The sequence below is a fragment of the Scheffersomyces coipomensis genome (genome assembly GCF_036884675.1).
Source record: "Scheffersomyces coipomensis strain NRRL Y-17651 chromosome Unknown DFJ63scaffold_6, whole genome shotgun sequence".
Taxonomy (NCBI): domain Eukaryota; kingdom Fungi; phylum Ascomycota; class Pichiomycetes; order Serinales; family Debaryomycetaceae; genus Scheffersomyces; species Scheffersomyces coipomensis.
Genome location: NW_027042897.1, coordinates 233161 through 260137, shown reverse-complemented (window position 1 = coordinate 260137; position 26977 = coordinate 233161). Strand labels below are relative to the sequence as shown.

The window sequence follows — 26977 nt, the reverse complement described above, 5'->3', positions numbered from 1 at the left end:
TCATAGTTATAATTGAAAATCAAAGAATTCATTCGTATATGTCAAGTGGAATCCCCCGGCATGTCTTTGAGCCGTACCGTTGAGGTCATTACATGAATATTAACACCTCGAAACTATTCAATAAAATACATTTTCATTATATAAAATATATATTAAATGGTTAGGAATATCAAAAGTATGGATATTAAGCTAAGAAATTGGCAATTTCTGCAAATCAAATCATCATAGAAGATTGCTGTTATGACCCTAAAAGAGTTTAACTTTAAAAAGATTTGAAAAACCTTATCAGAATGACACAATTCAATATGAAAGCATGTACTTACTTCAGTTCTGATAAGGATAATTAAAAAGAAGCAATAGTATGTCCATATTATGGAAATACATTACTTTTTAAGTAACTCATTCCGATACGAATAGTTAAAGTTAAAAAAATTGGATATTAGATATTTCATTAGACTTTAATATCCATTTTTGTCTATAAACAATGATGATATAGTAATTAAAAAGTTTAGTTAGTTGCAACCTATAATTATTTTTTATGTTAGGCAGGCGGACACTAAAAAATATAATTGAAACAAAAATGACAAAGTTATGACAAAAAAAAAAGTTTTATGACAAAATATATATTTTATGACAAAATAATTTGACTGACCAAACAATGTGTGTAATAGAGTTATATACTAAAAAACTCTTGATTGATAAATACAATAGTAAAAATCTTATAATTTCTTCAATTGAACGACATGATAACAATGACTGATGTGAAAGTAAACCACACAAGTTCAAACAGGGTTATTCAAAACCCCCGGCGACTAAGATTAAATCATGATCGCCAATGTAATAATAAATTTATTATTCATTTTGAGAAAAGCATACCATTTTATATGATAGCTTTTAAATGATTGATTAATAGTGATGAATCAATCTTGACAACATAAGAAAGCTAATATTTTTCCTAACAGACTTTGAGGTTCATACTCAGTATCATCCGTTGTATGATACGATTGTGAACGTTTTAAATGATCGGTTGTTGAATTAGTATTGGTAGCATTGAACCCTTCAGGTAATATATCATTATATTCAGTATAATTATTATCTTGACCAGGTTCATAAGTTTCATCGGTATTGAAACCCTCTGGTAAAGCATCAATGATTGATTCTGTTTTTAATAATCTTAATTCTTGATCTAAAGAATGTTGTCTTTGGCGAAAAGTAGCTCTTGAATCAACAGGTACTAATACAGAAGATCCACTCTGAGAACCACTGCGATGATGAGACATTGAATCAGTACCTTAATGTGAAATTTTAATAACAAAATGCATATATAATATAATATGATTGATTTTGTTTCTTCAAAACAAACAAACAAATTGACATAATTGGTCTCTATATAAACCTCAACGTCATTTGAAATCCGTAAATATAATTTTAAAAAATTATATCTTATATCATCAAAATTAAATCAATAGTATCTAAATGATAAATTATATGAAAATATTTGTCATAGTGAAGTTATTGATGTAACCCCATATTTTTACTGAAAAAATGCGGAGTGCAACTAAAAATAAAATCATCACATTTTTATTTTTCATGGGGGACAGAATTAGAGAGGGATTTTTTAAACAAATTAAGTCAATTGACTGTAAATTTAGCTGATTAGACTATAAAAGAATAGTGAGAAAGCTGATCAATGACTTAGTGAATACATCACTACGTAGCTTACATTGAATGATTTATAATTATATATCCAAAAAAGATGTACGATAGTAATAACTCTCTATATAAGAAAAAAACAAATACTTTTTGGCTTTTGTCACTTGTTCCAAAAGTGGAATGATAAAATTAAAATCTCCACTATTGTTTAGGAACTTATTCCGTATTGGTTTGTTGACCTCCTTAAGAAATTTTACTGTTACCCATTTTATTTAGTGAGTTATTATTATTACTTCTTAGTCCATAAAAGGAGGGGTGGTGCCATTCGTAAACTGTTCCACTATAACACTAATTACAATGTAATTTTAATTTTTTCTCCTTAGCGTTATAGTGTATGACCAACCAACTACCACTTACCACCAATCACTTATATTTCGCCAATGCCGATTATATAACTTCTATTATATAAATATAAATAGTTTATTATTTTATTTTTCAATTTCTCTTTCCCTTTTCCTTTTCTCTTTTACTCTTCATTAATCGTTATTGACTTGATTGTACTCACTCCCAATCAAACTCATTTATCACACCATTTATTTTCTTCCCCACCACCCACTCCCCCCACACTATGACCATTTCAAAAGTTTACGCTCGTGTTGTTTATGACTCTAGAGGTAATCCAACCGTTGAAGTTGTAATCAGTACTGAAAAAGGTAAATTTAGTGCCATTGTCCCCTCTGGTGCTCATCATAATTCTCATGAATGTCTTGATTTAAGAGATAATGATCCTAAGAAATGGAATGGTAGAGGTGTATCTCAAGCAGTTCAAAATGTTAATGAAATCATTGCTCCTGCTTTAATTAAAGCTAATTTGGATGTTACCGATCAAGAATCAATTGATGAATTTTTAATTGATTTAGATGGTACTCCAACTAAAGAAAAATTAGGTGCAAATGCAATTTTAGCTGTTTCATTAGCAGTCGCAAAAGCTGGGGCAGGTAAAAAGGGATCTCCCTTATATAAACATATTGCTGATTTAGCTAAATTACATGAATATCCATTTTTAATTCCAACTCCTTTCTTTAATGTCTTGAATGGTGGTATTCACTCTGGTAGTGGATTAACTTTTCAAGAATTTATGGTTGTTCCATATGGCGCTCCATCATTTTTTGAAGCAGTTAGATATGCTACTGAAATTTTTCATACTTTAAGAACTCTTACTATTGAAAAATATGGTTCTTCTTCAGCTAATTTAGGTGATGAAGGTGGTATTGCTCCTAATGTTGAAAATGCTCGTCAAGCTTTAGATTTGATTGTTTCAGCCATTAAAGGTGCAGGTTATGAAGGTCAAGTTGGTATTGCTATTGATGCATCAGCTTCTGATTTCTATAAAGAAGGTAAATATGATTTAAACTTTAAGAATGAAGAACTTTCAAATGCCATTGATTATTTAACTAGTGATCAATTAGCTGAGTTATATTGGGATTTAATTAATAAATATCCTATTGTTTCATTAGAAGATCCATTTTCTGAAGATGATTGGGAAGCTTGGACTAAATATTATCCAAAATTCCAAAGTAAAGTTCAAATTGTGGCTGATGCCATTACTTCAACTACTCCAGAAATCATTGAACAAGGTATTGAAAAGAAAATTGCTAATGTCTTATTGTTAAAATTAAATCAAATTGGTACTTTAACTGAAGCAATCGATGCTGCTAAATTGGCTTATGATGCAGGTTGGGCAGTTCAAGTTTCTCATAGATCGGGTGAAACAGAAGACACCACGATTGCCGATTTAGCAGTTGGATTAAGAACTGCCCAAATTAAATCTGGAGCTCCAGCAAGATCAGAAAGATTTGCTAAATATAATCAAATCATTAGAATTGAAGATGATTTAGAAAAATACGCTGTTTATGCTGGTAAGAATTTCCATGATTCTAATAAATCTTAGTTAATGAGTCTTTATATAATTCATTGCTATCAATCTTGATGATTTTATGAATGATTGTGCTTTCAGTTTGTCTTTTCAATTAAATATTTTATTAATAAAATTAACAGAATATATTATTATTATCACTATATAAAAAATATAAATATAACCATACTTATACTAAGTCGAAACACTCAATCAATGAATGAATCTGAAATCTAAACGTTTGTTACCTTCATCTTTTGTATTTCTAATATAGTCTTCTCTTTCCTCTTGCGTGAATGCGTTCCATTTCTTATCACGTTGACTATTTCTCCATTTATAATAAAATTTAGTTAAAAAGAAGACTGGGAACATTATAACTGCCAAGGCAAATAATTGACGATTACCTCTTCTGTAAAGGGGTTTATCATCTTCTCTAAAGATGTTCTTTGCGTAAATACTACCTAATTGGACTGACATATTATAAACGGCACTAGCAACTGATCTCAGTCTAATTGAATTTGAATTGGTTGAAACCCATGCAACAACAATAGCATGAATATATGGACCTCCTAATACTAAAGATGTAACTGCCCATGTTCCCCATACATTTTTTAATGTACCATCCCAAAATGCTAATATTGCAACCAAAGGTACCGAATATAATGGTAAGAAATAACAAATTAAAATTCTATTATTAACTCTTTCTGATAACCAAGTTATGAATAACAAAAGTATAATATGAAGGGCATCAGCAGGGATAGTTAATAAATTAGTATCAAATGTTGAAAATCCTAATTGTCTTAAATTTAATGTTTGATAAGCACCTAAAGTAGATGTTGGCGCATAAGCTAAGAGACCAATGATATATAATGGAATCAAATCATAATCAGTTAAAGATTTCCAAATCATTCTTGGAGTTAATGGTTGTCTATTATGCATATCTCCTTTACTTGGATCATCTCTTAATACTCTATTGACGACAATTTTAGCTTCTCTATCAGTGAACCAACCTTTTGGATGAAGCCTACTCTTAGTTTGTACAGCTGATGGTACCATAAGATAAAATGATGAAATACCAATAGTTAAGGTTATCGCACCTTCAAGTATAAATAACCATCTCCAACCTTCTAATCCTAAATGACCTCTAAGTCTCAAGATACCGAATGCTGCTAATGAAATACTGATTGATACAAGAGACAATGTTGTCCAAAACCATGATAATCGAATAGGTAATTCTTTACTAGTGTAAAAGTAACTTAACCATAAAACCAAATCAGCAATGAATCCACCTTCAATGGCACCAATAAGTGCACGAGTGACATAGAATGAAGCTGCCCCTTTTAATGCACCTTGACTCATGGCTACTATACTCCAAGTACAAATTTGAATGGGAATAAACACATCAGGTCCTAAAGCCTTTGAAATGATTTGGGAAGGTAATTCAGCAAGTAAGAATGAAACATAGAAAATAGTATTACCATTGTTATATTGATTAGTGGTTAAACCCAAATCTTTTAACATGTTATCAGTAACAGCTTGACTTAAATTACCTCTATCAATTTGTAAAGCAGCAAACATAACACAAGCAGTAAGAGCAACTCTAAAATCTAACTTCCTAACGAGAGCTTTCTCTTCCTTTGGATCCCAATTAAAATCAGGATCAAAGACTCCACGACATTCGTATTTGGCCTTTTCATATACTCCTCTATAATATTCAGCTACTACAGGATCAATAAAGGGATTTTTCAGATCGGCTGATGATGATAAACTAATAGTTGATTCAATATCAGTAGTGATAGCTGCTTTCTTTTCATTATCACTGTCAAATGTGTCGCTGGATTGCTCACCACCAACTTCGATTTGGGATAACTTGTCCTCTTCTGACTTGACCATTTTTTTCTAATGATTATTACTTCACATTTTAATATATCTTTCAAATCAACGATCAAAGCATTCTATATTTATATGATTGTAGATAAGTTGACTGCAAATTAATTTTATTTTAGCTGCCAAGACCTTCACGTGAAAACTGTGGTGGCAGCTACCAAAAAAAAAAGCTTGATTATCTACACTATAAAAGTTTAATGGAGGTATAAATAGCTATTAAATTCTCGAACCAAGAAAAATTTTCAAATATGTCTTCATTATTAGATGGAAATTGTCTTTTATTACTGCGGCAAATGATAAGTGGTAACGTTGAACTGTGATAGGTAATACGTACAATTCCATAAATTGTTAAAAATGATGAAATAGTTCAAAAATATTGTGTAACTTGAGTTGAAGATGTATATATTCTGATCTAGGTACATTATATTGACAAGAATTTTTCTAACCTATATAGAGTTATCTAATTTATGATATGTAAACTCGCATTTTAGAAATGGGCATATAACCATTGGCCTTTAAATACGATATCATTTTTGAAATTTATGACTTGAATCACATCACCATTGGCCACAGTGTATTCATCATCTTCTAAACCAAGAATTTCTCTTGATTCAGATAAATTAGATAATGTAACGTTGGATTGAAAAGCTGCTATGGATTTATCAAAGGTACCTAAAGTTATGTGTAAATATTTATTGGTTGGTTCAACTTTAGGGATGGGATCTACTTTATTAACGGAATAAACGTCCAATAATTCAACAAGAATGCAAATTAATTTTTCTTTATTAATGACAACTTTTAATAATCTAATATCACCATAATAATTAAGCACATTTTGATCATCATATTCAAATACAGTTTGGAATCGTCTCACTAATGTTTTCCATTTTGCTTTTGATTCTTGAACTCTATGGCTAGAGACATGACCTAATGTTACATGAAACTCGTCTTGGACTCTATTCAATTCTATTAACTTTTTCCATTGCTCATTATCTTGTAAGTATACGTTTAACTGTTCTAGTAATAAATCTTTTTCAACATTGAAGGCGTAATATTGTACTTGTTTTTTATTATTCATGATTTTCGTAAAAGTTGGTTTGGTATTCAATGCTTTTTCAAAAGCCACTTTTACGGCTTCTTCATCAGGGATGTTTTTAACTAAGGCAGGGAATTCCGTATGCAAAGTTTGTAAGACGGTATGCACATTTATCAATGAAGATTCAGCCTCAAGATCTAAATCAATCATAAGATCAAATTGATTATCAGGATATTTTGTAGTATCCACAGCTTGGAATCTGTAAATGAAATTATCCAAGACTCTTCTAGAAGTTTCTTCATCAGTGGCACTTTTAATTGATTGATGATTATCACCTCTCTTTTTGATTCTATCTAACGTTATCTTTTTTACAAATAATTTATCTTTATCACCGACAAAATTTAATCCAATGAATTTAACTGTAAATGGTTCCACTTGATATTTCTTACTATACGTTTCGAAATCTTGTAAAATTTGTCTTCTTTCACGGTATTCGCAGTTATTTCTATCAAGCAACACTACGGGATAATTAGTTTGATTTAATTCTATCACGGTCTTTTCCACAATCTTAATCTTAGCACTTTTACCAATATTATCATTTTGGATATGAACCCAATCAGGGAAAAGATGAGTTAAAGTTTCAAACACAGTAGTTTTCCCACATCCAATGGTTGCAATGGGGACAATGACATATTTAATAGTTTCTAATGATGCAGCGGCTAATTCATTGGAGAATTTTTCATTCAAACTATCGATATTTAATAAATTTATACCAAAACTTTCATTTAAACTAGCAATGAATGATTGTCTTAATTCTACCACCCCATGGTTTGCAGCGAATTTTTCTTTTAATTCGGGATTTTCCAGAAAAAGATCCTTAACGAAATTGATATACTGGACTGTAATAAGTTTATTTTTTGGAATATGAATTTGATTTAATGGTTTGTTTTCAATAAACACTTTTCTGGTTACTTCTCTGAATTGACGATATAACAAATAAGGTTGTTCAAACTTGGCTTTAAAGAAGAAATCCTTATGTTCAATATCTTTACATCTAATCACAAATCCTTCAATTTCTTTTCCACCATAAGTACCTGTTTCTGAACATTTATCATAGAATGTAAAGAAGTCATCAATATTATCAAATGAAAGATAATCCACTGTTTTAAACCCCCAATCATGAGCAAAGCTAACCACTTTTTCTATTGGTACTGTTCTGAATTGAATTGTATTATAATTTATTCCATGCAAATATAACCCTGCTTTATCTTTGGTATAAGCTAATACATGCTCTTCAAATTCATCATCACATAATTCAGCCACTGCAGTAAGGTTATACTTATATAAATAATTAGCTAAATCAGTAGCACTTTTACCAATTTCATTTAATTGATTTAACACGGTTGATTCGCCATATTGGGCATGATTCTTATCGACATCATCTCTATGACCTATTGAATGCTTCGAAGAAACTAATAATTGACCTTCTTCAGTACCAGCAATGAAAATTATACATCCATTCTCTTTGAGTGTAACTTTATAAGGACCAACAGTTTTAGTTTTCAAATTTTGCTTTTTAGTAGAATCAGTTTCATCAATGTTGAAAAATTTATCGTACCCTCTAATAGCAATGGAATTTGAATTGATAGTGAATAAACCACGAGCATTGATAGGAAGAGTATCCACTTTTGCATAGCTGAAATCACTGAACTTCCAGCTATCTATGGTTTTAAATTCAGAATTTGGAATGACTGTAGTAAATTTCTTTGATTTTTCATATCTTTTAGCATCTCTAAGTAATTCTAATTTGTGAATGACCTCTTCTACCGAGCTAACGTCATCTCTCCATATTTCTAATTCTTCATCAACCCCTGTAGACATCTCTCTTCAAAAGCTATTTTAAATCTTTCTTTTAATTATAAGCTTTATATAATTAAATTTAGTATAATTCAATACTATTTTTGGGATATCTATGTTAACTACTTTTTCTTAACCATAGTACACTACTTCAAAAAATGATGTCTATAATAGTAGACAAAACTCGTTGATATATTGATTTCAAGTGATAATTAAGATCTTAAATAGTTATACGATCCATATAAGAAGGATATGAATGATAAAATTGAATGATAATGAAACATTACAAGTTACTTTACTAGGGTATAACTAGATCAAAACACATGAACTGCATATAATATTAATCATGTGACGTTAATTATGATTTTGTGTCATTATAATTGACATTTTTGGTTTGTCGAAAATTTGAAAGTTTTGTCGAAAATAGCTTTCAAAAGAAAAATGACAAATCTGTTCAATTAATCCTAATTAGGATATAAAGTTGAATATTTGTGTGTTTGGGCACCACTCAATTTATTCAAATGTGTAAATAAAGCTAAAGATCCTTATGCTGCCATTTTCAAATATTACACGTACTTCTTCTTCTTCTTCTTGTTATTGTAATACATCCATCCAACAATCAAATCAAATCAAATGGCATCACCGTACATGGTAAGATCTACTTATCCTCAATCAATGTTTTCCACCTTATATATTAACTATGTCATAAAATAATATACTGTCTATTAAATTAGACAATTAAGAAATTAAATAGCTGCTAATAAAATAATTCTTTTACAAAAATATGCTCAATATTTGTCTGCATCTAAAATTGTACCAAAACCATGAATAGCTTCAATAAAAATTATAAATTTTATTTATCCCTTTTTGTTTTGGCGGTTAATCCATACCCAAAACTATTTGCATTACATAAGTATTGAGATTATGTCCTCAGCTAAGGCAAAGCATTGTTATGCGATAGAGAGTACTTACCACTCCAGAAATTTACGCTATTTAAAGGATTTTAACAGATCCAGATATTACAACACTCATACCATCTACGTCTCTCAAAAGGATAACCTTTATGACGCATTACAAGATGAAAATTCTTTTGAAGATAGGTTTCACTTTCACCAAAGAAGATACAAGAATTATGGTAGAGGTACTAAATCAATTGAAATAATTACTTCAAATATATTCTTTGAGTTTTGGTTATCTTTATATGCTGGTGCTGGAAAAGGTTGTGCTGCAACATTATCAATAGTTACCGCTGTAATTTGTTATTTGATCTTGATTAATCGTGTTTCAAAATATTAATGTTGGTATACTTGAAGTAACCGCAAATAGCTGCTTCTGTTCTAAAGACATAATTTATTTCCTTTGTTTATTTTATTATTTTTGATGATACTTTAGGATCTTCCCATTTTTTTATTTTTAAAGGTTAAAAGACTTTTAGTCTAATTTCCTTAGAGGACATATCCATATTTTTATTCATTAGTATCATCTCATTAAAAATCCAATATCTTAATGATGTCAAAATTCCTTCCTATTTTTATCTTTAGTAGATAAACTTAAATAGTTGCCCCTTTCTTATATTTTGAAAGTTTCTTTAATTAAATTTTTGATATTATATTATATTATATTATATTGTAGCTTTTTTCTTTTGTCAAATGAATTTGGTAGCACGGCAGTTTTCGCAACTACCACTTTTATGTTCTTTTTTAATCTGCTTATTTGCGAAATGAATTTTATTTTTAATGAGACTTTTTCTCACTATCAATATTTGTTAAATTTCTCTAATATCAATTCATTCATTCATCACTTACAATTAATGAATATTAGAAAATCTCATACTGTGAAACTGCAACGTAAGAATTTACAAACTTGTAGAAAGACAAGAGTTGATAAAGTTAAAGCTCCATCTCACGAAGATAACTATTCGAGGGTTAAAAAGAAAATACAAGATCCAATTGAAATTTTAAGCGAGTTCCATATCGAATCTTTGGAATCATTTAGGTTTTGCATTTTACTCATTAAAATATCAGTCTTTTGTTTAGCTTCAAGTGTCTTGGTATTCTATATTGGAAGTACAATTAAAAAGATCTTGAAAGTTTCGCTTGATTAATACCATTGCCAAGGAACCCTAAACCTATTTATTCTGCTTAACATCAATAACGTCTATTAAACAAAATATCATTAGAAAAATCAGATTTTAAATTTAAATCTATAAACACTACAAAATGTTGAGGGGATTATTTGAACAGCTAATATCATATATTTGGAGGTTAAGAGAAAAGATAAACACTTTACTAGCAGATGAATTTAATGATGTCACAACTAAGGCTATTGAAAATTTCAAATTCAGATTATTGAGATGTTTAAGTTTTGGAACTAGAGCAATTTTTATGATGCTAGTTATCCAATCATTCGGAATACTAATAAAGGCTATTAATAAAGTTATTCTGTGAATTCAAATCTCATAGTGATTATTATTATTTCTTTAATTATATTTGGTTTTGTGGATTTAAATATATACATTCTAAAATTTATGCTGCTAACGGAAGAATAGATAAATATAAAAGAAATCAACTAGTTTATTTTACAAAAGAAACCATTTAACCTAAAATAATCAGAAGTATGAATACAATGATCTTAGAAGATTTAATTACAATTTTGAAAGAGTTTACTGGTTTAACGGTTGAATCTGATGAAAGTTATACTATTGAACATCAAATTGAAAACATAGAGATCAAGTTTTCTGTATTTTACTTATTTCTTTTTGTATTTTTCATTTCCATAAATTTGTTAAGACAGTTCTTGGCTGAACTTATGTCACTTTTCTGATTTATTACTATATACATGAAAAACAAAATATATGAGTTCACCTGGAATTTATTGGCTATATAGTGTGTGCAATATTTTGTTATGCTTATAAATTTTGTTATGGTGACTATATGAGTTATTAAATCTAATAAATAATCATACTTCAATTCATTCAAACCAATCGTGATAATCTGGTCAAGAAAACGGTTTGTTCTGTTAGAATGAAAAGTAAGAGGAAATCGAAGGCTTCTAAAAAGAGACAACAAAGACAAAATACATATAGAAGATATAATAACAGGTTGTATGAATTAAATCGATTAATGTCTTATGTTGATCCACATGCAATGGATTACGATGTTCAACAAATAATTTATTTATGCGATACATGCATAAATGTTCATTACTTTTTTCTACTATATGCAATTCACTTGAAGTGGACATTCTTACTAGATGATATAAACAAATTAACGAAGATAGTACTTCGAATTGGTAGTTAATTCTAATGGATCATTGTTTCACTAAACTTCTTTTTTTCTCCTTAGATTTACTGGGTACCGCAAGGACAGTTTCGCAGCTAAAAGTGTTTAGTTTTAATCTGCTTGCTTAGGAATCACATTTAGTGAGAGTTTCTCCCTAACCATTCTATTTTTTCCCGCAACAAAAGCTTCAAACACTACTCAATATGAAACATCAAAGAGAGTTTAAAGTTGGTCTAGGTTATAGAAGATTACGAACCTATATAGACAAAAGACCAAATATTCAAGATTATTACATCCATGAGAATAGAGTGAGAACAATCGATGATAAATTTTTCATTAAAAGAATTAAAGAAGGGTTAAATACATTTCCATTCATTGTTAATATGATTCAATTATCAATAATTATATTAGTCCTAAATCATTTTATTCAATCCTTTGGTGTACTAATGAAATATATTCGAAAAGTTTGACAAAAGTAGATACCATTGATTGAATTACAACAAAGAAAGTAAGTGTGTATTATCTAGTAACAATTGTCTTTTGTAAAGCATTTAATATATAATTATACCCCTGGAAATTTACAAAGTTTAGCGTAAAATGTTCTGCTTGGCGGAACACTATCTTGTCGTGGTAATTATAATATCAATTTAATGGATAAATAAGAGTATACGTTTGCTTTATGTGTATTCAAAGAGACATATTTCTCTAAATACACCAACTTACACCAATATATGCAATAATTTCTGGTTGGATTAATCCATAAGCTGACATTGAAGCTTCGTCATAAGGGTTCTCGTAGTAAGCTAAACTTTACTCGTAAAAACCATGAGTCTCATAAAACTTTAAATGCTTTAATAATCAACAGGACTGAAAATATAGATCATGATATTCAGGTAAAGGTTTGTACTGGCTACGCCATTAACTATGCCATTTGTCTCTTTATGACTCTTATGGTATTTAAATGTATAGGGTCCTTAATAGTGGATATTTATAAGTTAATTAGTCTACTTATATAGTACAACCTGTATATAATAATACAATTTTGAATATTTCGCACGACCAGAGTTTTCAAGCAGAATCAAAAACAATCATGGAGAGGAGGTGAAGATTCTACATGATCAATTGATGATCCCATTAATCAATCAACCAAAGTTAAACGTGTTGACATCATAAGGAAGATCGTATATTCAAAGTATCACTGGTGTCGATTATTGCAGATCCTTCCTTTCATTCCTAAATTAATTGTTTCCCTATAAGACACCCTCAATACTTAGATTGACAGCATAGTCATACGTCTACGACAATGTCATTCAATATAGATATAGATGAAGCTGATGTGGCAGTTCTAAATCAGAACTTGAACAAATCAAAAGACTTATTTGTATCCATTTCCAAATCACTTCATACCATATCCACCAAATCCATCAATGCATCCAATAATATAAAACCAATCTTACAAGATGTTAATAAATTAACTAATAATAAAAACCAAGTGGATCGTGGTTTAAGCATATTAACAGAAGTAAGTGAAAGTGCTAAGATCATTAATAACTATGAAAGTATCCTAAGTCAATCAATTGAACATATTGGCTTGAAAAGTTATGTTGACACATTATATAAATCAAAGTCTTTATTAGCTAAATTACAAGGCAAATTTAAACGATTTAGAGGTATCATTAATAATTTCACTAATACTATTGATAAAGCTGATTTAAAATTACAAAATTATTATCAAGGATTATTAAATCAAGGATCAGATGTGTTATTAAGTAGTCCTTCTAAAATTCAAGATATAAAAAGTATCATGGCATTATATCATAAAGAACAAGATTCAGTTCAACATATTTCATATAGTAAAATTCGAAGTGCAATAGTAGTGGAAAGTTTACGATCGTTAAAGAATGCGAGTGAACCACAAGATAGACCGGATAATGTACCTTATGAAAAGGGTAGTAATGGTATAGCCGTATTTGTGGATGGGTTTATAAGTATGATTGATAATGAAACTAAATTACTGTATGAATTGGAACTTCCAGGTGATAATTTAATAAGTTTAACGGAAAAATCGTTAGATGAACTTGTTAATAATTCATATTTAATCTTATTAACTCAATTTTTTAATCTTAAAAATCCCACAAAATTACTTAATAATGATACTTTATTATTTGAAATTCTTGAACATTTATTAAGATTGAAAACAAGTTTGAAGTTGATAGTGGGAGATTTAGCCCTTGAGACTTATGAATATAAATTAAATGCATTCATGATCCAATACCATGTCATGTTCCTTGAATACTTCAAGTTAATCGACTATAAAATATTATCAACCAATGTACAAAGTGAAGCGGTTGTGGTGGAATTAATGTCAAGAGTAAGAAAAATCTCCGAATATAAAACTTCATTATTAGCATTGGTATCACAATGTAAATTAGGTGATTGGGTAACGAAAAGTCCCCCATTTCAATTCATTAGTGTTTGTCATTCGCTGATTCCAAATATTACCAATGATAATAGTCCTGAATATTTATTAACATCTTTATTATCCGATATGATCAATGCTATCATTATCGATATTGAAATTAGAATGTCACAACCATCCAATAGTAGTTCGGCCAGTATTCATTCTAAAAAATCATCATCTGAAGGTTTCTCATTATTGAAATATTTAGATATTATTGAAACCATTATAGGACATGCTCCTTCATTACATTCTGCATTAGGAAGTTTAGGATTAGAAAGATTAGAAAAATTAAAAAAGAGATTTGTTAAATTTGTCCTTGAAGATTGGAATACAGCTTCATTCTTATTAATCAATGAAATGAATACCATCACCAAAAGTCAAGCTCATAACATGACTTCTAATGCTGGTACTTCTTCTCCAAGATCAAGTACTGCTACTTCATCCATTGCATCTACAGCCAATATCGGTAAACATTTAACTAGTAAAGAAAAAGATATGGTTAAGGATATGTTTAAACATTTCAATGAAGCCTTTGAAGAAGCATTAAAGAATTATGAGAAATTTAATATTACTGATCCTCAATTAAGAAATTATTTAGGTAATGAAATTAAAAAATTAGTCAGTAATACTTATTTTAAAGTTTATGATAGTTTTATTAATACTGATTTTGCTAAGAATAAAACTAAGTATATCAAATATGATAAAGTTCAATTCTTAAAGATTTTAAATGATAGATTATAGTTTTATATATTTTGAACATATATAGAAGACAATATATATAACTGATAATAATTTCATTCATTAATTAGTTGTTTTTATTTTCATGATCATGATTATGAGTATGATGATGCTTTGTACTATCATTAGGATTATAATAATATCTATTTTGAGCCGGTGGTTGAGATTGAGGTGGAGGTTGATTACTAACTTCTTTAGACCAACCTACAATATCTTCACCGGATCCACCCACAGGTCTTTCAAGCACAACATTTTCTAAACCTAATGCATCACTTAACCATGGATGATTCACCATCCCACCAGCATCTGCTCTTAATTCAGGTTGAATGTTTAACATGGGGACTAAGAAATCAGCAATTTCCAAAGCATCCGGCATGGAAAATTTATATTTTTCCATTAAAACATCTTTAAGACCCCAAGGTTTTAATTTTAAAATTCTATGAAGTTCACCTCTAGAATTAAAGAAATCTCTAGTATAATAACTTTCTTTTAATACCGCTCTTGGGATAGGTCCGATTAATTCAATGATTTGAGCAATATGATCATCATCTTTCGTATATGATTTTCCATCTCTAGGATCGAATAAATAATCACCGGTTAATAATTCAAATACAAGACATGCAAAACTCCAAAGATCACTCGATGCACCCCAATGATAACCTAATAAGACTTCGGGGGATCTATATTGACGAGTTTGGATTTCATCAGTGAAATGATGATTCACCCAACATGCATTACCTAAATCGGCAATCTTGACGGAAATCAATTCATCTTCATTAATGATATCGGTGGTGGTTGTTGTAGTATCTTGATGATGATGAAGGGTTCTCATATCATCATTAGGGATTTGTACTGGATCAACATTGGATGCAGTATTTGATATTGACATTGATGAAAGTGAACTATTTAAAGTATGTTCATTAGTCATACTTGTATCTTGTAGTATAGGAGCTGCGTTAGTATGATGATGATGATGAGAACTGCTACTTATGTTGGCACTTATACTTCCATCCTCATCTTCTTCTATATGTGGGTAAGGTGATTCAGAGATGGATTCACCAGCAATAAATGATTTAACTGGTGTATTGGCAGTAGAACTAGCTAAGCCATAAACATTGGTGAATGATTTATTAAATGTTCTTAATGGGGAAGGTAAAGGTTGAGATCCGGTGATTAAAGTTTGACGTCTTGAACCACGACCATTTCTACCTAATGATGGAGAACTATTACTATTGACCGATTTACCTGATTGTGATTGCAGGACTATCATGTCATTTAATTTTGGATTCAGAGGTGTATTTTGAATTGAAGTACTTGGAGTAACACCGTTTGAACTATTTTGACTGGCATTGTTAAGGTTGCTATTACTACTATTATTAAGCTTTCTTGATTGTTGTCGTTGTAATTTCTTTTCTAATTTCTTTTGATTTTCTTCATGTTCAACCATTCTTACAATTTGTTCAACATCACCAATTTCTATCAAGACATTTTCCGGTTTTAAATCAGTATGAATCACACCACATTTTCGATGTAAAAAATCAAGAGCTGAAAGTAATTGTTTAGCAATTTGTTTAACAAACACAATGGGAATCCCACGATGTTTATATCTTCTGATTAAACCTAATAAATTTTCTCCTAAGACTTCAAAAACCATTACGACATGAACACCATTTGGACCTTTATGAGTAAATGTATCTAATAATTGAATGACATGTTCATGACCAGGATGATTTAAATCAGAAGTAGTGACCTTATCTAATAATTTGATTTCATCGATGGCAGTTTCCGTATAATGTTTAGCACTTCGTACGATTTTCATCGCCACGTGAGAATTTTTATCATTATCTTTAGCTAACCAAACAGTTGAAAAATGTCCCCAACCAAGTTTTCTAACAAGGGTATATTTCCCATTTTTATATTCTTCTCCAATGTAACAAGTGTGATAACCTCCTGGAACGTAATCCTTTAAATCTTCTTCATCAGCAGGATTAACTTCATCTTCATCATCTTCGTCATCATCATCTTCATCTTCTTCATCAATGTGATGTTCAGGTCCAGCAATGTCAGTGCCTTCCTGTAACTTTTCAGCTGCTTCTTTCTTATTGGCATTTGATATGGTTTGTAATACTTCATTACTGGATTTGAAACTATATGCACTTTGATTATCATCATCATTATCATCAAGCTTTGTTTGAATTGATAATGGTTCTGGCTTGAATTGTTTGGCCAGAGAAGCACTAGTTGATACTGTCGAAGCACTATGTTGCATCAAAGAAGTAGGTAATAATTGTGAAGGGACCAAACTTTCATTATTTGGTGTTATAGTATTTGTATTTGAATTCTGGCGACTGGGAGGATTAGGTCTGGGAGAAAGGGAATTACTTTCTTTCTCCGCTTGCTTTATAGCAAGGGATAAGTTTGATTTATGTGAATTAGGCATTATGAAGAACTATATGATTTGAACGTATTTATGTGATATGGTTTATTAATAATAACGAATATATGACAATTAGGATAAGGAATGAAAAACGTTTTTTAAGAATTAATACTGATTTAAGAATGAAAGATGCTATTCTACCGATTTGTGGTAGATGATTAAATACAATATATGAAGATTAGATATGGAATATAGTACAAATGTTAAGAACCTCTTCTTCAATCTCTTTAAATAATATGAAACTGAGATAGGGAGAGTTAGGGGAATGCGATTTGAACCCTTTTTGATCGATCTAGGGATTGGATTGAAAGTGATAAGGGGTCGCGATACACTCTGGTTGTATCGATGATGTATTGTTATGGTACAGGATCCCGTATAAGGGTATGAGCAAAGGGGAAGTGAGGGTTATAAAGTAATGATGATGATGAAGGGTTGGTAATCGAAATTGTGCTGTAAAAATGTTGCTTCTATTTCTGAATGAAAGATTTTTTTGATTTGAAGGAATTTTTTTTTTGTTGCGGTATGGGAGGGAGCGAGGGTGGAGGAGGTTAACGAGCTTAATCTAAGTGAGCATGGATGTTATGACGTATGGTAAGGTCCGACAGGGGTTATATAAGACTACAACAATTGTATTGATCTAGATGTGTGGTTAACATGTACTACCACAATGAGGGAAACATCTACACTTGTTACTTACCTTATAACAACAATGATAAATAGATAATTAAACATACATACAAATTTAAAATATATATAGAGAGAAAGCTAATATTATGTATAAGTAAATATCATCAAGATAGATATATTATTACTATTAAATCCTAATCTAACATGACTTTGGTTCGTTAATCACACCCATACAGGTATGACCATGAATATTATTGGAAAAAAATCAATCACAAATTCTATAAACGGTTGATATAGTTTTTATTATTGGAATGGAAAAATCTAATCCATTTCAATATCTTCTGGTTCAGCAGCTTTTTCTTCAGTTGGTTTTTGACCTCTTGAAGCAGCAAGTCTTTCTTGAAGAGCAGCAGTGTTGGCAGCTTCTTGCTTTTGTCTATTGGCTTCTTTCTTTTCTTGTTCCTTAGCTAAGTAACGACCTCTAATGATATTACCTTTAGAAGCTAATTCTTCATATTTAGCAATATATTTAGCTTTCTTGGCATCTTCACCTTCATCATATAACCAATCTTCAGTCTTTAACAATAAAGCAGTTAAAGTTTCCTTTTCTTGTTCAGAAGCAAAATCTTTATATTGATCTTCCAATTTACCTCTTAATTCATAAATATATTCTTCTAAAGTATTTTTTCTTTCTTCAGTATCAGCAACTAATTTATCAGTTGAAGTTAAAGCATTTTCAACTTCAATAAATTCATTTCTAACTGATTCAGTTAATTGAGATGATGATAAAACAATGATTTGTAAATCATCTTTTTTAACATTCTTCTTTTCTTCTTTATATTCTGGTTCAGCATCTTCTTCATCTTCATGTTCAACTAAAACTTTAACTAAAGTATCTTCTCTAGTTTCAGCAGCATCAAGAGTATACCATCCTGAAGCATTGGCTCCAACATATAATTTAACTTCAATTTCAGATTCACCTTCTTTTGGTACAACTCCTTTAACTTGCCATTTAGCAATTGGTTTAGAATCAATTGGTGATCCAGTATATCTAAGAGAAGCTTCAAAATCTTGTTTAGCTTGGAATTTAATAGTAAATTCTTTTGGAACTTTATGATCTCTTGGGAAATCTATTTCATTTTCATCATCTTCTAATTGTTTATCCCAACTAAAAGTAACGGCATCTTGATTATAATCACTGAATTTGAATGGTCTAACTCTAACAGTTGGAGAATGAACAGCACAAATATAAGCATTACCTCTAGCAATGGCTTCATCTTGATTTAAAGTGAAAGATAATGGTTTACCGAAAATATCAGTTAATTTTTGTTTTAAGGATGGAACTCTAGTACAACCACCAATAACTTCAACGGAATCAATATCTTCAATAGTTAAACCAGCATCTTTTAAAGCAGCTTCAATTGGAACATTGACTCTGTTTAATAATGGTTGAACATAAGCTTCTAATTCTTCTCTGGTTAAAGAAGAAGAGAAATCAACATCTTCCATAAGAGATTCAACACTGAATGGAGCTTGAGAATTAGCTGATAAAACTTTCTTAACTTTTTCAGAAGCAACTAAAACTCTGTAAAAAGCTTTTGGATTTTCATGAACATCCAACTTCTTTTTATCTTTAAATTCTTTAGCAAAATGTTCAGCAATAGCATAATCGAAATCTCTACCACCAAAATGTTTATCATAAGCAGAACCTAAAATTTTTAATTCTCCTTTCTTAACAGAAGCAATAGAAATTTGATAAGATGAATGACCAATATCAATAAAAGCAATTTTTTTTGGTTCATCAACTGGTAATTCATTAGCTTTGAAAACACCATAACCAACAGCAGCAGCAGTGACTTCATTGACGATTTGAACTGGGGTTAAACCAGCAATTCTACAAGCATCAGCAGCAGCATGTCTTTGTTTTTCATTATACCATAATGGAACAGAAAGAGCAACTTGTTCAAGATTGGCTTTAGTTTCTTTATGAGCAGTATCTTTTAATTTATTAATTAACATGGCAGATAATTGAGTAGCAGTGAATTCTTTTTGTTCACCACCTAATCTGACTTTAGCACTAACACCCCCAGTGGCGGCATCTTTAACTAAAGGAACAGTGAAATATTTCTTTTCAATTTCTAAATCAGCATCATCAAAATCTAATCCAACAATTCTCTTTATGTTATCAACGGTATTTTTAACATTGGAGATTTGTTTATTCTTAGCACTTTCTCCAATTAATCTATTCTTTGGACCAAACCCAACTAAAGATGGAGTAGCACGGTTGGAAACTTCATTAACAATGACATCAATACCACCATTTCTGGCAGCTGAAATGACTGATTTGGAAGTACCTAAATCAATACCGAATGGAGTAGACATTTGTAAATAGTGATGTTATATTGGTATAAGTCTTACTATAACTGTTTACAATTAACAATTCCTAAAGAAACAAGTAAAAGTCAATTGAATCAATATATATAAATATTTATTTATTGTTCATATGATGGTTGGTGGTGGTGGTAACCAAAAAAAAAATTCTCAGTGAAAAATCCACAAAATTAAAATTTGGCGTGTTCAGTTCAACAAATTTGTGAGATGATCCAGCTAAGTACTGCGGCAAGGGCGTTCACTGAAAGTATCTAGAATATTCGAGAAGATCTTCTAATTATAGCCATAGAGTTATGAGTTAACAGGTATGAGATATCGTAAATTGAGGGAGGTATATATACTATTTAACTACTTTGTTCAACTATAGTAAGTAAGGTCATCCATCCTGGACTTTCAATCAATTGAATATAATCAGATTCATCCTTATCTTTGACGATTTTGATTAATAATTTCAATTCATGAGGTCCTAAAATATTCAATTTGAATAAATAAACTAAGAAATGGAAATTAAATAAGGATGATTGATTGAAATTCGAATTCAAATATTTAGAACAAGTTTGTAAATTTTGTAAATCACCCATGAATTCTCTATTTTCAATGACAAATATCAGATTTGCTTCATTATTAAATAATGGTTGAGGATTTAATGGGAAGGAATCAGTTAATGATACTAATAAGAATTCAACTGGGAATGTAGGTTTAGCATTAGTTTTAATCTCTAAATTATATTCATTCAATTTCAGATATTGAATATCAGGAACATATCTTGTTTCATTAGTTCCATTAACATAAATTTGTGAAGGTTGAGTTGATCCTGTTATAATATCTGCTTTAACTAAGGCTTCGCCTTCAATTGATACTTGATATGATCGAGGTTCAATTTGGCCTTGTAATCCTCCACTTATAACACATGTAACGAATTTAGATGAAAATTGACCTGATGATGAGAATTTAGTAGCATTAGGATATTTAATTTGAAATTTACTAGCCATTAAGATTTCTAAATTACTTAAAAAGTATGAATCTTTATGTCTTTTACAAAGTACAGTACCATCTTTTAATCCACTATCAGTTAAATCAGTGAAAGTAATCCCAACCTTATATAACCCTAATTCATTAGCAATAGCATCAACTTCAGCTTCATTATCCCAAGGTAATAAAGTAATTCCATCCAATTCACCATGTTGAGGAGGTTCATAAATAGCTTCCACCACCGCTTTGATCCCCAAGGGAACTTTATCAAATGCTTCATATCTACCATATAAATAACCAAATCTTTGAACACCAGTATGTCTCCAAACATCAATGAATTGATTCATGATTAATGAATCGGAAAATTCGACATGATCTACCATTCTGAATTTTTGTAATTGTAATGTGATGGCATTAGGTTGACATTTTGAACAGATCCCTCTAGGATAAGGTTTATGAGTTCCACTTGGACAATGTAAATTAATCTTAAAATTTGGTTCATCTAATGGAGCGATATATGAACTATTATTAAATTTATTATTTTTAGTTTGATCAATTTCTTTTAAATAGGAATGAAATGACATATGTTTAATATTTTGTTCTTTACGATAATCTTTATCCCAAGGTGGTAATGGTGAACAATATTCACACATACCTTTTACACCATGTTGACAAAATTTAGTCAAAGGACGTTTAATTAATCCATCTTGTTTCTCCAATTCGTCATCAATAGGTAATTGTTTGATGGATTTTAATGGTCCAGATGAAGGAACTTGAATAGGATTGATGGAGACGTGATGATTGGTGGCGGCAGTTGTAGAACTCAGTAAAGCAGCACCAGCTGGAACTTCAGATGAATCCCCTGCCCCTTCTTCCAATTCATAACTAACAAATAATAAATCCCCATTCTTAAATCCTAATTCTTGAATAGACTTCCCACATAATGAATTAGCCAATTGACCCTTGACATTAGGTTTATCACTTATAGAAATTGATTGTAAGTCTATGGATGGAGATTTCTGTTGTAATATAGGTAATACTTGTTCAAGAGTGATTAAGAAATCATCATTCAAATTCGATGAGATTCTAAACATCCCATCTTTGGATCTGAATCTAAGTATTATGGACATGATGATGAGTATGATATGTTGATAGTTATGTTGAAAGCTGTGTTGCGGTAAGATAGTGGTTAGTAATAGTTGATCTGACGGTCAGTTATAATTTTTGAATTTTACGATTTTTATTTTTGCCTCCAATAAATTTGCAGTGAGAGAGAATTGTATATACGTTTTCATCATTATATTCATTAACTTCTACTCTACTTTATGATTCAATAATATATAATTTAATACTATGAGCTATACTATTGAAGATCTGTATTCTTCTGTATTTATAATGTAAAGATTTCTTATCATCTATACCTTTCGTATCACCTTCATCCTCTTCATCCCCATCCTCTTTATCATTCACTTCATCATCAGGGACAACCATTAAATCATCATCTTCAACCAACACCACTGGTTCATCCTGTATATCATCTTCTTCAATCGGTATCTCCTTAAACGATTGTTTCTTCACAAGTAGACTGAATTGATTCTCCGGTTTGATAAGCTTGAACGAAGGATTGGTGGAAGATAAAATATTAATACCATGCAAATAGGTGATATCCCCCTTTGATAATTTATTAAAATGAATCCGAAGACTGATGATCAACAATAATGGTATGGTGAATTTATACCGTACTTTCTTCTCCCCCTTCTCTGTCGTATTACTTGTCTCTAATGGATTGGTGAATACAGCTGATGTAGAATTAAATCGAAGTATAGAACTAATACTAACTTTCCCACTTATCCCAACACTACATACTTGATCCAACCCCATTTCAAACAATACTTTAACAAACACATCCCGGATCTGAGTCTCAATCAAACTTTGTAAATAATTATTACTCAATCGGATATGGAAGTAATTTATAGGGACGTTTTGGAGAGTGATTAATGATTTGGCATTTATAGCAAGACTTTTAGTTGTGGTGGTCGTTTGGGTTGAGTTGGGACTTACGTGATTTGATTTGTTTATAAAGATCTTTAATGGGATTGATTGCGATTTGGATACTTTAAGAAACACAATCTGTGGTGGCATTGTTGGTGATAGTTGTTGTAATATAATGGTTGTTAGTTAGTTGAAATTTATAACGTGTAATTTTCTACTTGCGCGTATTTATAAAGTATCATGAAACTCAACTCTTGGAAACTACTGAAAACTACTAGTAAGACAATTTTAAATATACTAAAGATTTTATTTATTTATAATTTTAAACTTCTAATTGGATTTATATAACATTATATACACCAGGTAACAAACAATCGAAAGAGAAACCAACATTTTTTAAAACTTACTCCAAAATAAACGGTCATCAAACCCATTCAAATCAAAATCCATAACTTCAAAAACTCACAAATCATAAACTAAATCACCACGTATCCAAAAGACTAAAATCAAAATCAAATCTAAAATCAATATCGTAATAAAACGTATTCAGAACAGATTAAAGTCGCATCAACAACTTAATGGAGCGCCTTATAAAACTAATCTCATACTTCTGATCAGTTAAATATACAGTAAATTGACTTGATGATAATTGATAATGCTTGATGAAATTGTAGAAACTATAATATAAAAATGAATTGGATATAATGATAATAATGATGATGATATTTTTAAAAACTAGCTTTGTTTTTTATGGAGTTTTTTTTTTAATTTTTTTTTTAATTTTTTTAATTTTTTTAAATTAATATAATATAACAAAGTATAATTTCTCTAACAAGTGTAAGGATATCAAATGGAACCAAATATAAAAACAGAATTAAGATTAAAGATATCACAAATAAACATAATAAAAAGCAAGCCCAAAAACTGATAAAAAAAATCAGACCAACATAACAAAACAAAACCCAAACTAATATACAACAAATAAACAAAAACAAACAAATGATAAAAATTCTAGAATGAGAAAAATTCATCCATATTTAAACCAAAATCTTCAGCTCCATTAGATACCATGGTATCATGATGAGAAGTTAAAGGTTGATGATTGGTATTAATATTGGTGAATAAGAATAAATCATCGATTGATTTGGAATCAATCATAGGGGAATTTAAATTTGATTCTAATGATTCAATGAAATCTGGTACGAGTGGTGCTGCAGACCAATGATCGAAATCTTCTTCGTTTAAACACACGTAGTTGGAATTCAATTAGTTAGATATACGTGGAAAACAATAATTGACAAACATAAAAACTTATAAATAATCTCTTCTTCAAAAACTAAAGACTTGTTAAAAGTTTTCTAAAATATTCATAATTAAAAAAGTTACTTCAATGCTATAAATCAATCACCAAAGACAAGACAATAACAAAGAAATAATGATAAATTAAAAAGGTAGTCTCAAGGATATCTTTTCCCAACCATATACATAAAGAATCAAGTTAATTAATAATTAATAGAATCATAAAAGGAATTTCCACGTATATTAATTTATTACAATTAACCTCCTGGCTAATATAAATAAATTAATATACATCCCTAAGAGACTATAATTATAATTAAAAATGATAATTATTTTCTTCTTCAAAAAATGTATGATATGGTATGATACTGGGTAAGATAAAAATAAGGGTAGGTTGGTAATGGTAGGTATTAACTTTCTTAAACCTTGAACCTTTTTATTTAATTTTCTTGTTGAATGTTGATTGTTATTTAAAACAACTTTGGGAGACAAGCAGAGAACTTTCAAGTATGGAATAATATAATTATAAAACAAATAAATCAAGATTTAAAAAAAAGATTCTTATAAAATCTATTAATGAAATAAATATTCGTGTAACAAAACAAAAAGACAAAGAAAAGATATTTGTCATTAAAAAACAGGTTGATAAAATATTATGTTGAAACAATTAAACCAAAGCATTAATAGTCGATGTCGGAAAATGCTCGTTATTATTAATGGTAAGTATGGTTTTATAAAGTAAACAACAGTAGTTAATATTTTGAATGAGTTTGTTCTTTTTTAAGTATTTGTGTACACATTTATTTATTAATAAATCTTTATATTTGAATTATGTTTGCCAACGATAATTGAACCAGATGGTAAAGATGAAGATAACGACAATGATGACAAAATTACTTCTGAATTTTGCCCCATTTCGTAAGCAGAAGTCAAAGACATATTAGAATCAAATTGTTTGGTAGTAGTGGTGGTAGTATGATGATATTGGAATTGTTGATGTTGATGTTGATGATGTTGATGATATTGTTGTTGTTGTTGTTTTTGTTTAGATAAAGTTAAATCTATTGGGGAATTCATAGGAGAATTCATTGATACAGGAGATAAATAATTATAATAATTATTTTCACCAGTAGTAGAAGTGGTAGTATTAGAAGAACCAGAATTAGCAGTGGTAATAGCATCAATAGAATTTGAATCAACCTCTTGTTTTATTTTAATTTCAGTTTGTTCTTGTTCAAGTTTTATTTTCTTCAAAGGTTGTTGTTGTTGAATAGATGGACTAGTAGTAGATGAAGGAGTTGAAGACGAAACATTTGATGCATCATCACAATCTTCTTCTTCTTCTTCTTCATAATCTTCTTCAAAATCATCATCACCAGTTGAACTTTTTCTCTTGTTAGAACTATTATTATTGAATGAAGCAGCTGAACTATTTAAATTTTGATGAATTTTTTCTTTTAAATCATTTATATTTTCTAATTCAATTAAATTTAATTGATTTAATTGATTACTAGATAATAAATTTGATACAGAATCAAAATTTGATGATAAAGATTTTAAATTAGATTCTAATTTTAAAACATAAGATTCTAAATATTCCACATGTTTTCTCTTTTTTTCACGAGAAGCATGGGCAGCTCTTCTATTTCTTAATATACGTTCGACACGACGTTGTTCTTTTTCTTCTTTAGTTTTAGCTCTTTTTCTTGGAGGTAAAGTTGACTTAAAGTTAAGATCAGTAGGTATGGAAGTACTGGAAGGAGTACTAACGTTAGAAGCAGAGACTAAATCAGAAGCAGACATGATGATGATGGTGATTGATTTGATTTGATTGTTTGGATTGATTGATTGATCAGAAGTTGATTAGATGAAGAAGGAGGTGGGGAGGTGTAAGTATGGGATCTATCTATATGGGTGTAGACAACGTGTTGTTTATGAGATATAAGATAGAAGAAACTTGGAAGAATGAATAAACTGAATAGAGAGGGGGAGGTTAGATGTAATACTTATCCTGAGTAGCAGTAGTAGTATGTACAACCTATGTTGATTGATTGATCGATTGATTGATTGATTTGGAAAAAGGGTTGTAAATAACAATTATAAAAAATGACGGTCAAATCAAACCATATTTATATTTCTAGAAACGAGGAGAAGCAGAAACAAAATTTGCTCACTTTATGGAAGGTCGTGTACTTTTGCTCAAATTGATCGTCATGTAAAAATAATTTCTTAAAAGGAGGTGTGTTTCAAAAACAGTTTGTGTAATTTATTTTATTTTTAACCATTTTTTTTTTTTTTTTTTTTTTGTTTCTTTTGTTTTTGTAATTTCAGGTCTTTGTGTAAATAATTTCTTTTTCTACCACCAACTGATCTAGATCAAAGACGACAATACTATGATGAAAGACTTCGTAATGATTCAATCATGGTTTAA

At 29.9% G+C, this 26977-nt stretch overlaps 11 protein-coding genes across 11 annotated transcripts; 4 read left to right on the top strand and 7 right to left on the bottom strand. All coding sequences in view use genetic code 12, as the record gives it.

The window, feature by feature from the left end:
* Positions 1-1781: 1781 nt before the first annotated feature.
* Positions 1782-3693, top strand: DFJ63DRAFT_213183 (enolase). Its single transcript, XM_064904062.1, has one exon. It carries the CDS (start codon positions 2282-2284, stop codon positions 3602-3604), a length of 1323 nt encoding a protein of 440 aa, XP_064760309.1. The 5' UTR covers positions 1782-2281; the 3' UTR covers positions 3605-3693.
* DFJ63DRAFT_212525 (putative allantoate permease) lies at positions 3555-5702 on the bottom strand. Its single transcript, XM_064904061.1, has one exon. It carries the CDS (start codon positions 5459-5461, stop codon positions 3782-3784), a length of 1680 nt encoding a protein of 559 aa, XP_064760308.1. The 5' UTR covers positions 5462-5702; the 3' UTR covers positions 3555-3781.
* On the bottom strand, positions 5702-8822 carry LIG1 (tRNA ligase). The gene has a single exon (XM_064904052.1). The coding sequence runs from the start codon at positions 8370-8372 to the stop codon at positions 5943-5945; it is 2430 nt and encodes an 809-aa protein (XP_064760307.1). The 5' UTR covers positions 8373-8822; the 3' UTR covers positions 5702-5942.
* Positions 8823-9272: 450 nt separating this feature from the next.
* On the top strand, positions 9273-9644 carry DFJ63DRAFT_336860 (uncharacterized protein; the record flags this gene model as incomplete). Its single annotated transcript, XM_064908443.1, has 1 exon — positions 9273-9644. One exon carries the CDS (start codon positions 9273-9275, stop codon positions 9642-9644), a length of 372 nt encoding a protein of 123 aa, XP_064760306.1.
* A 394-nt stretch (positions 9645-10038) lies between these two features.
* DFJ63DRAFT_314734 (uncharacterized protein) lies at positions 10039-10452 on the top strand (the record flags this gene model as incomplete). The annotated part of the gene is made up of 1 exon (XM_064906414.1): positions 10039-10452. One exon carries the CDS (start codon positions 10039-10041, stop codon positions 10450-10452), a length of 414 nt encoding a protein of 137 aa, XP_064760305.1.
* A 2063-nt stretch (positions 10453-12515) lies between these two features.
* EXO70 (GTP-Rho binding exocyst subunit) lies at positions 12516-14863 on the top strand. The gene has a single exon (XM_064904051.1). It carries the CDS (start codon positions 12933-12935, stop codon positions 14829-14831), a length of 1899 nt encoding a protein of 632 aa, XP_064760304.1. The 5' UTR covers positions 12516-12932; the 3' UTR covers positions 14832-14863.
* A 32-nt stretch (positions 14864-14895) lies between these two features.
* DFJ63DRAFT_323412 (serine/threonine protein kinase) lies at positions 14896-17268 on the bottom strand (the record flags this gene model as incomplete). Its single annotated transcript, XM_064907513.1, has 1 exon — positions 14896-17268. One exon carries the CDS (start codon positions 17266-17268, stop codon positions 14896-14898), a length of 2373 nt encoding a protein of 790 aa, XP_064760303.1.
* A 695-nt stretch (positions 17269-17963) lies between these two features.
* Positions 17964-20387, bottom strand: MSI3 (adenyl-nucleotide exchange factor). Its single transcript, XM_064907177.1, has one exon. It carries the CDS (start codon positions 20272-20274, stop codon positions 18214-18216), a length of 2061 nt encoding a protein of 686 aa, XP_064760302.1. The 5' UTR covers positions 20275-20387; the 3' UTR covers positions 17964-18213.
* A 63-nt stretch (positions 20388-20450) lies between these two features.
* Positions 20451-22481, bottom strand: NPL4 (Npl4p). The gene has a single exon (XM_064904050.1). It carries the CDS (start codon positions 22383-22385, stop codon positions 20628-20630), a length of 1758 nt encoding a protein of 585 aa, XP_064760301.1. The 5' UTR covers positions 22386-22481; the 3' UTR covers positions 20451-20627.
* A 97-nt stretch (positions 22482-22578) lies between these two features.
* Positions 22579-23397, bottom strand: DFJ63DRAFT_336854 (uncharacterized protein; the record flags this gene model as incomplete). The annotated part of the gene is made up of 1 exon (XM_064908442.1): positions 22579-23397. The coding sequence occupies one exon, from the start codon at positions 23395-23397 to the stop codon at positions 22579-22581; it is 819 nt and encodes a 272-aa protein (XP_064760300.1).
* Positions 23398-23921: 524 nt separating this feature from the next.
* On the bottom strand, positions 23922-26617 carry HAC1 (transcription factor). The gene is made up of 2 exons (XM_064907176.1): positions 25447-26617; positions 23922-24462 (listed from the first exon to the last, which is right to left on the bottom strand). Exons 1-2 carry the CDS (start codon positions 26347-26349, stop codon positions 24259-24261), a joined length of 1107 nt encoding a protein of 368 aa, XP_064760299.1. The 5' UTR covers positions 26350-26617; the 3' UTR covers positions 23922-24258.
* Between the last annotated feature and the right edge of the window lie 360 nt (positions 26618-26977).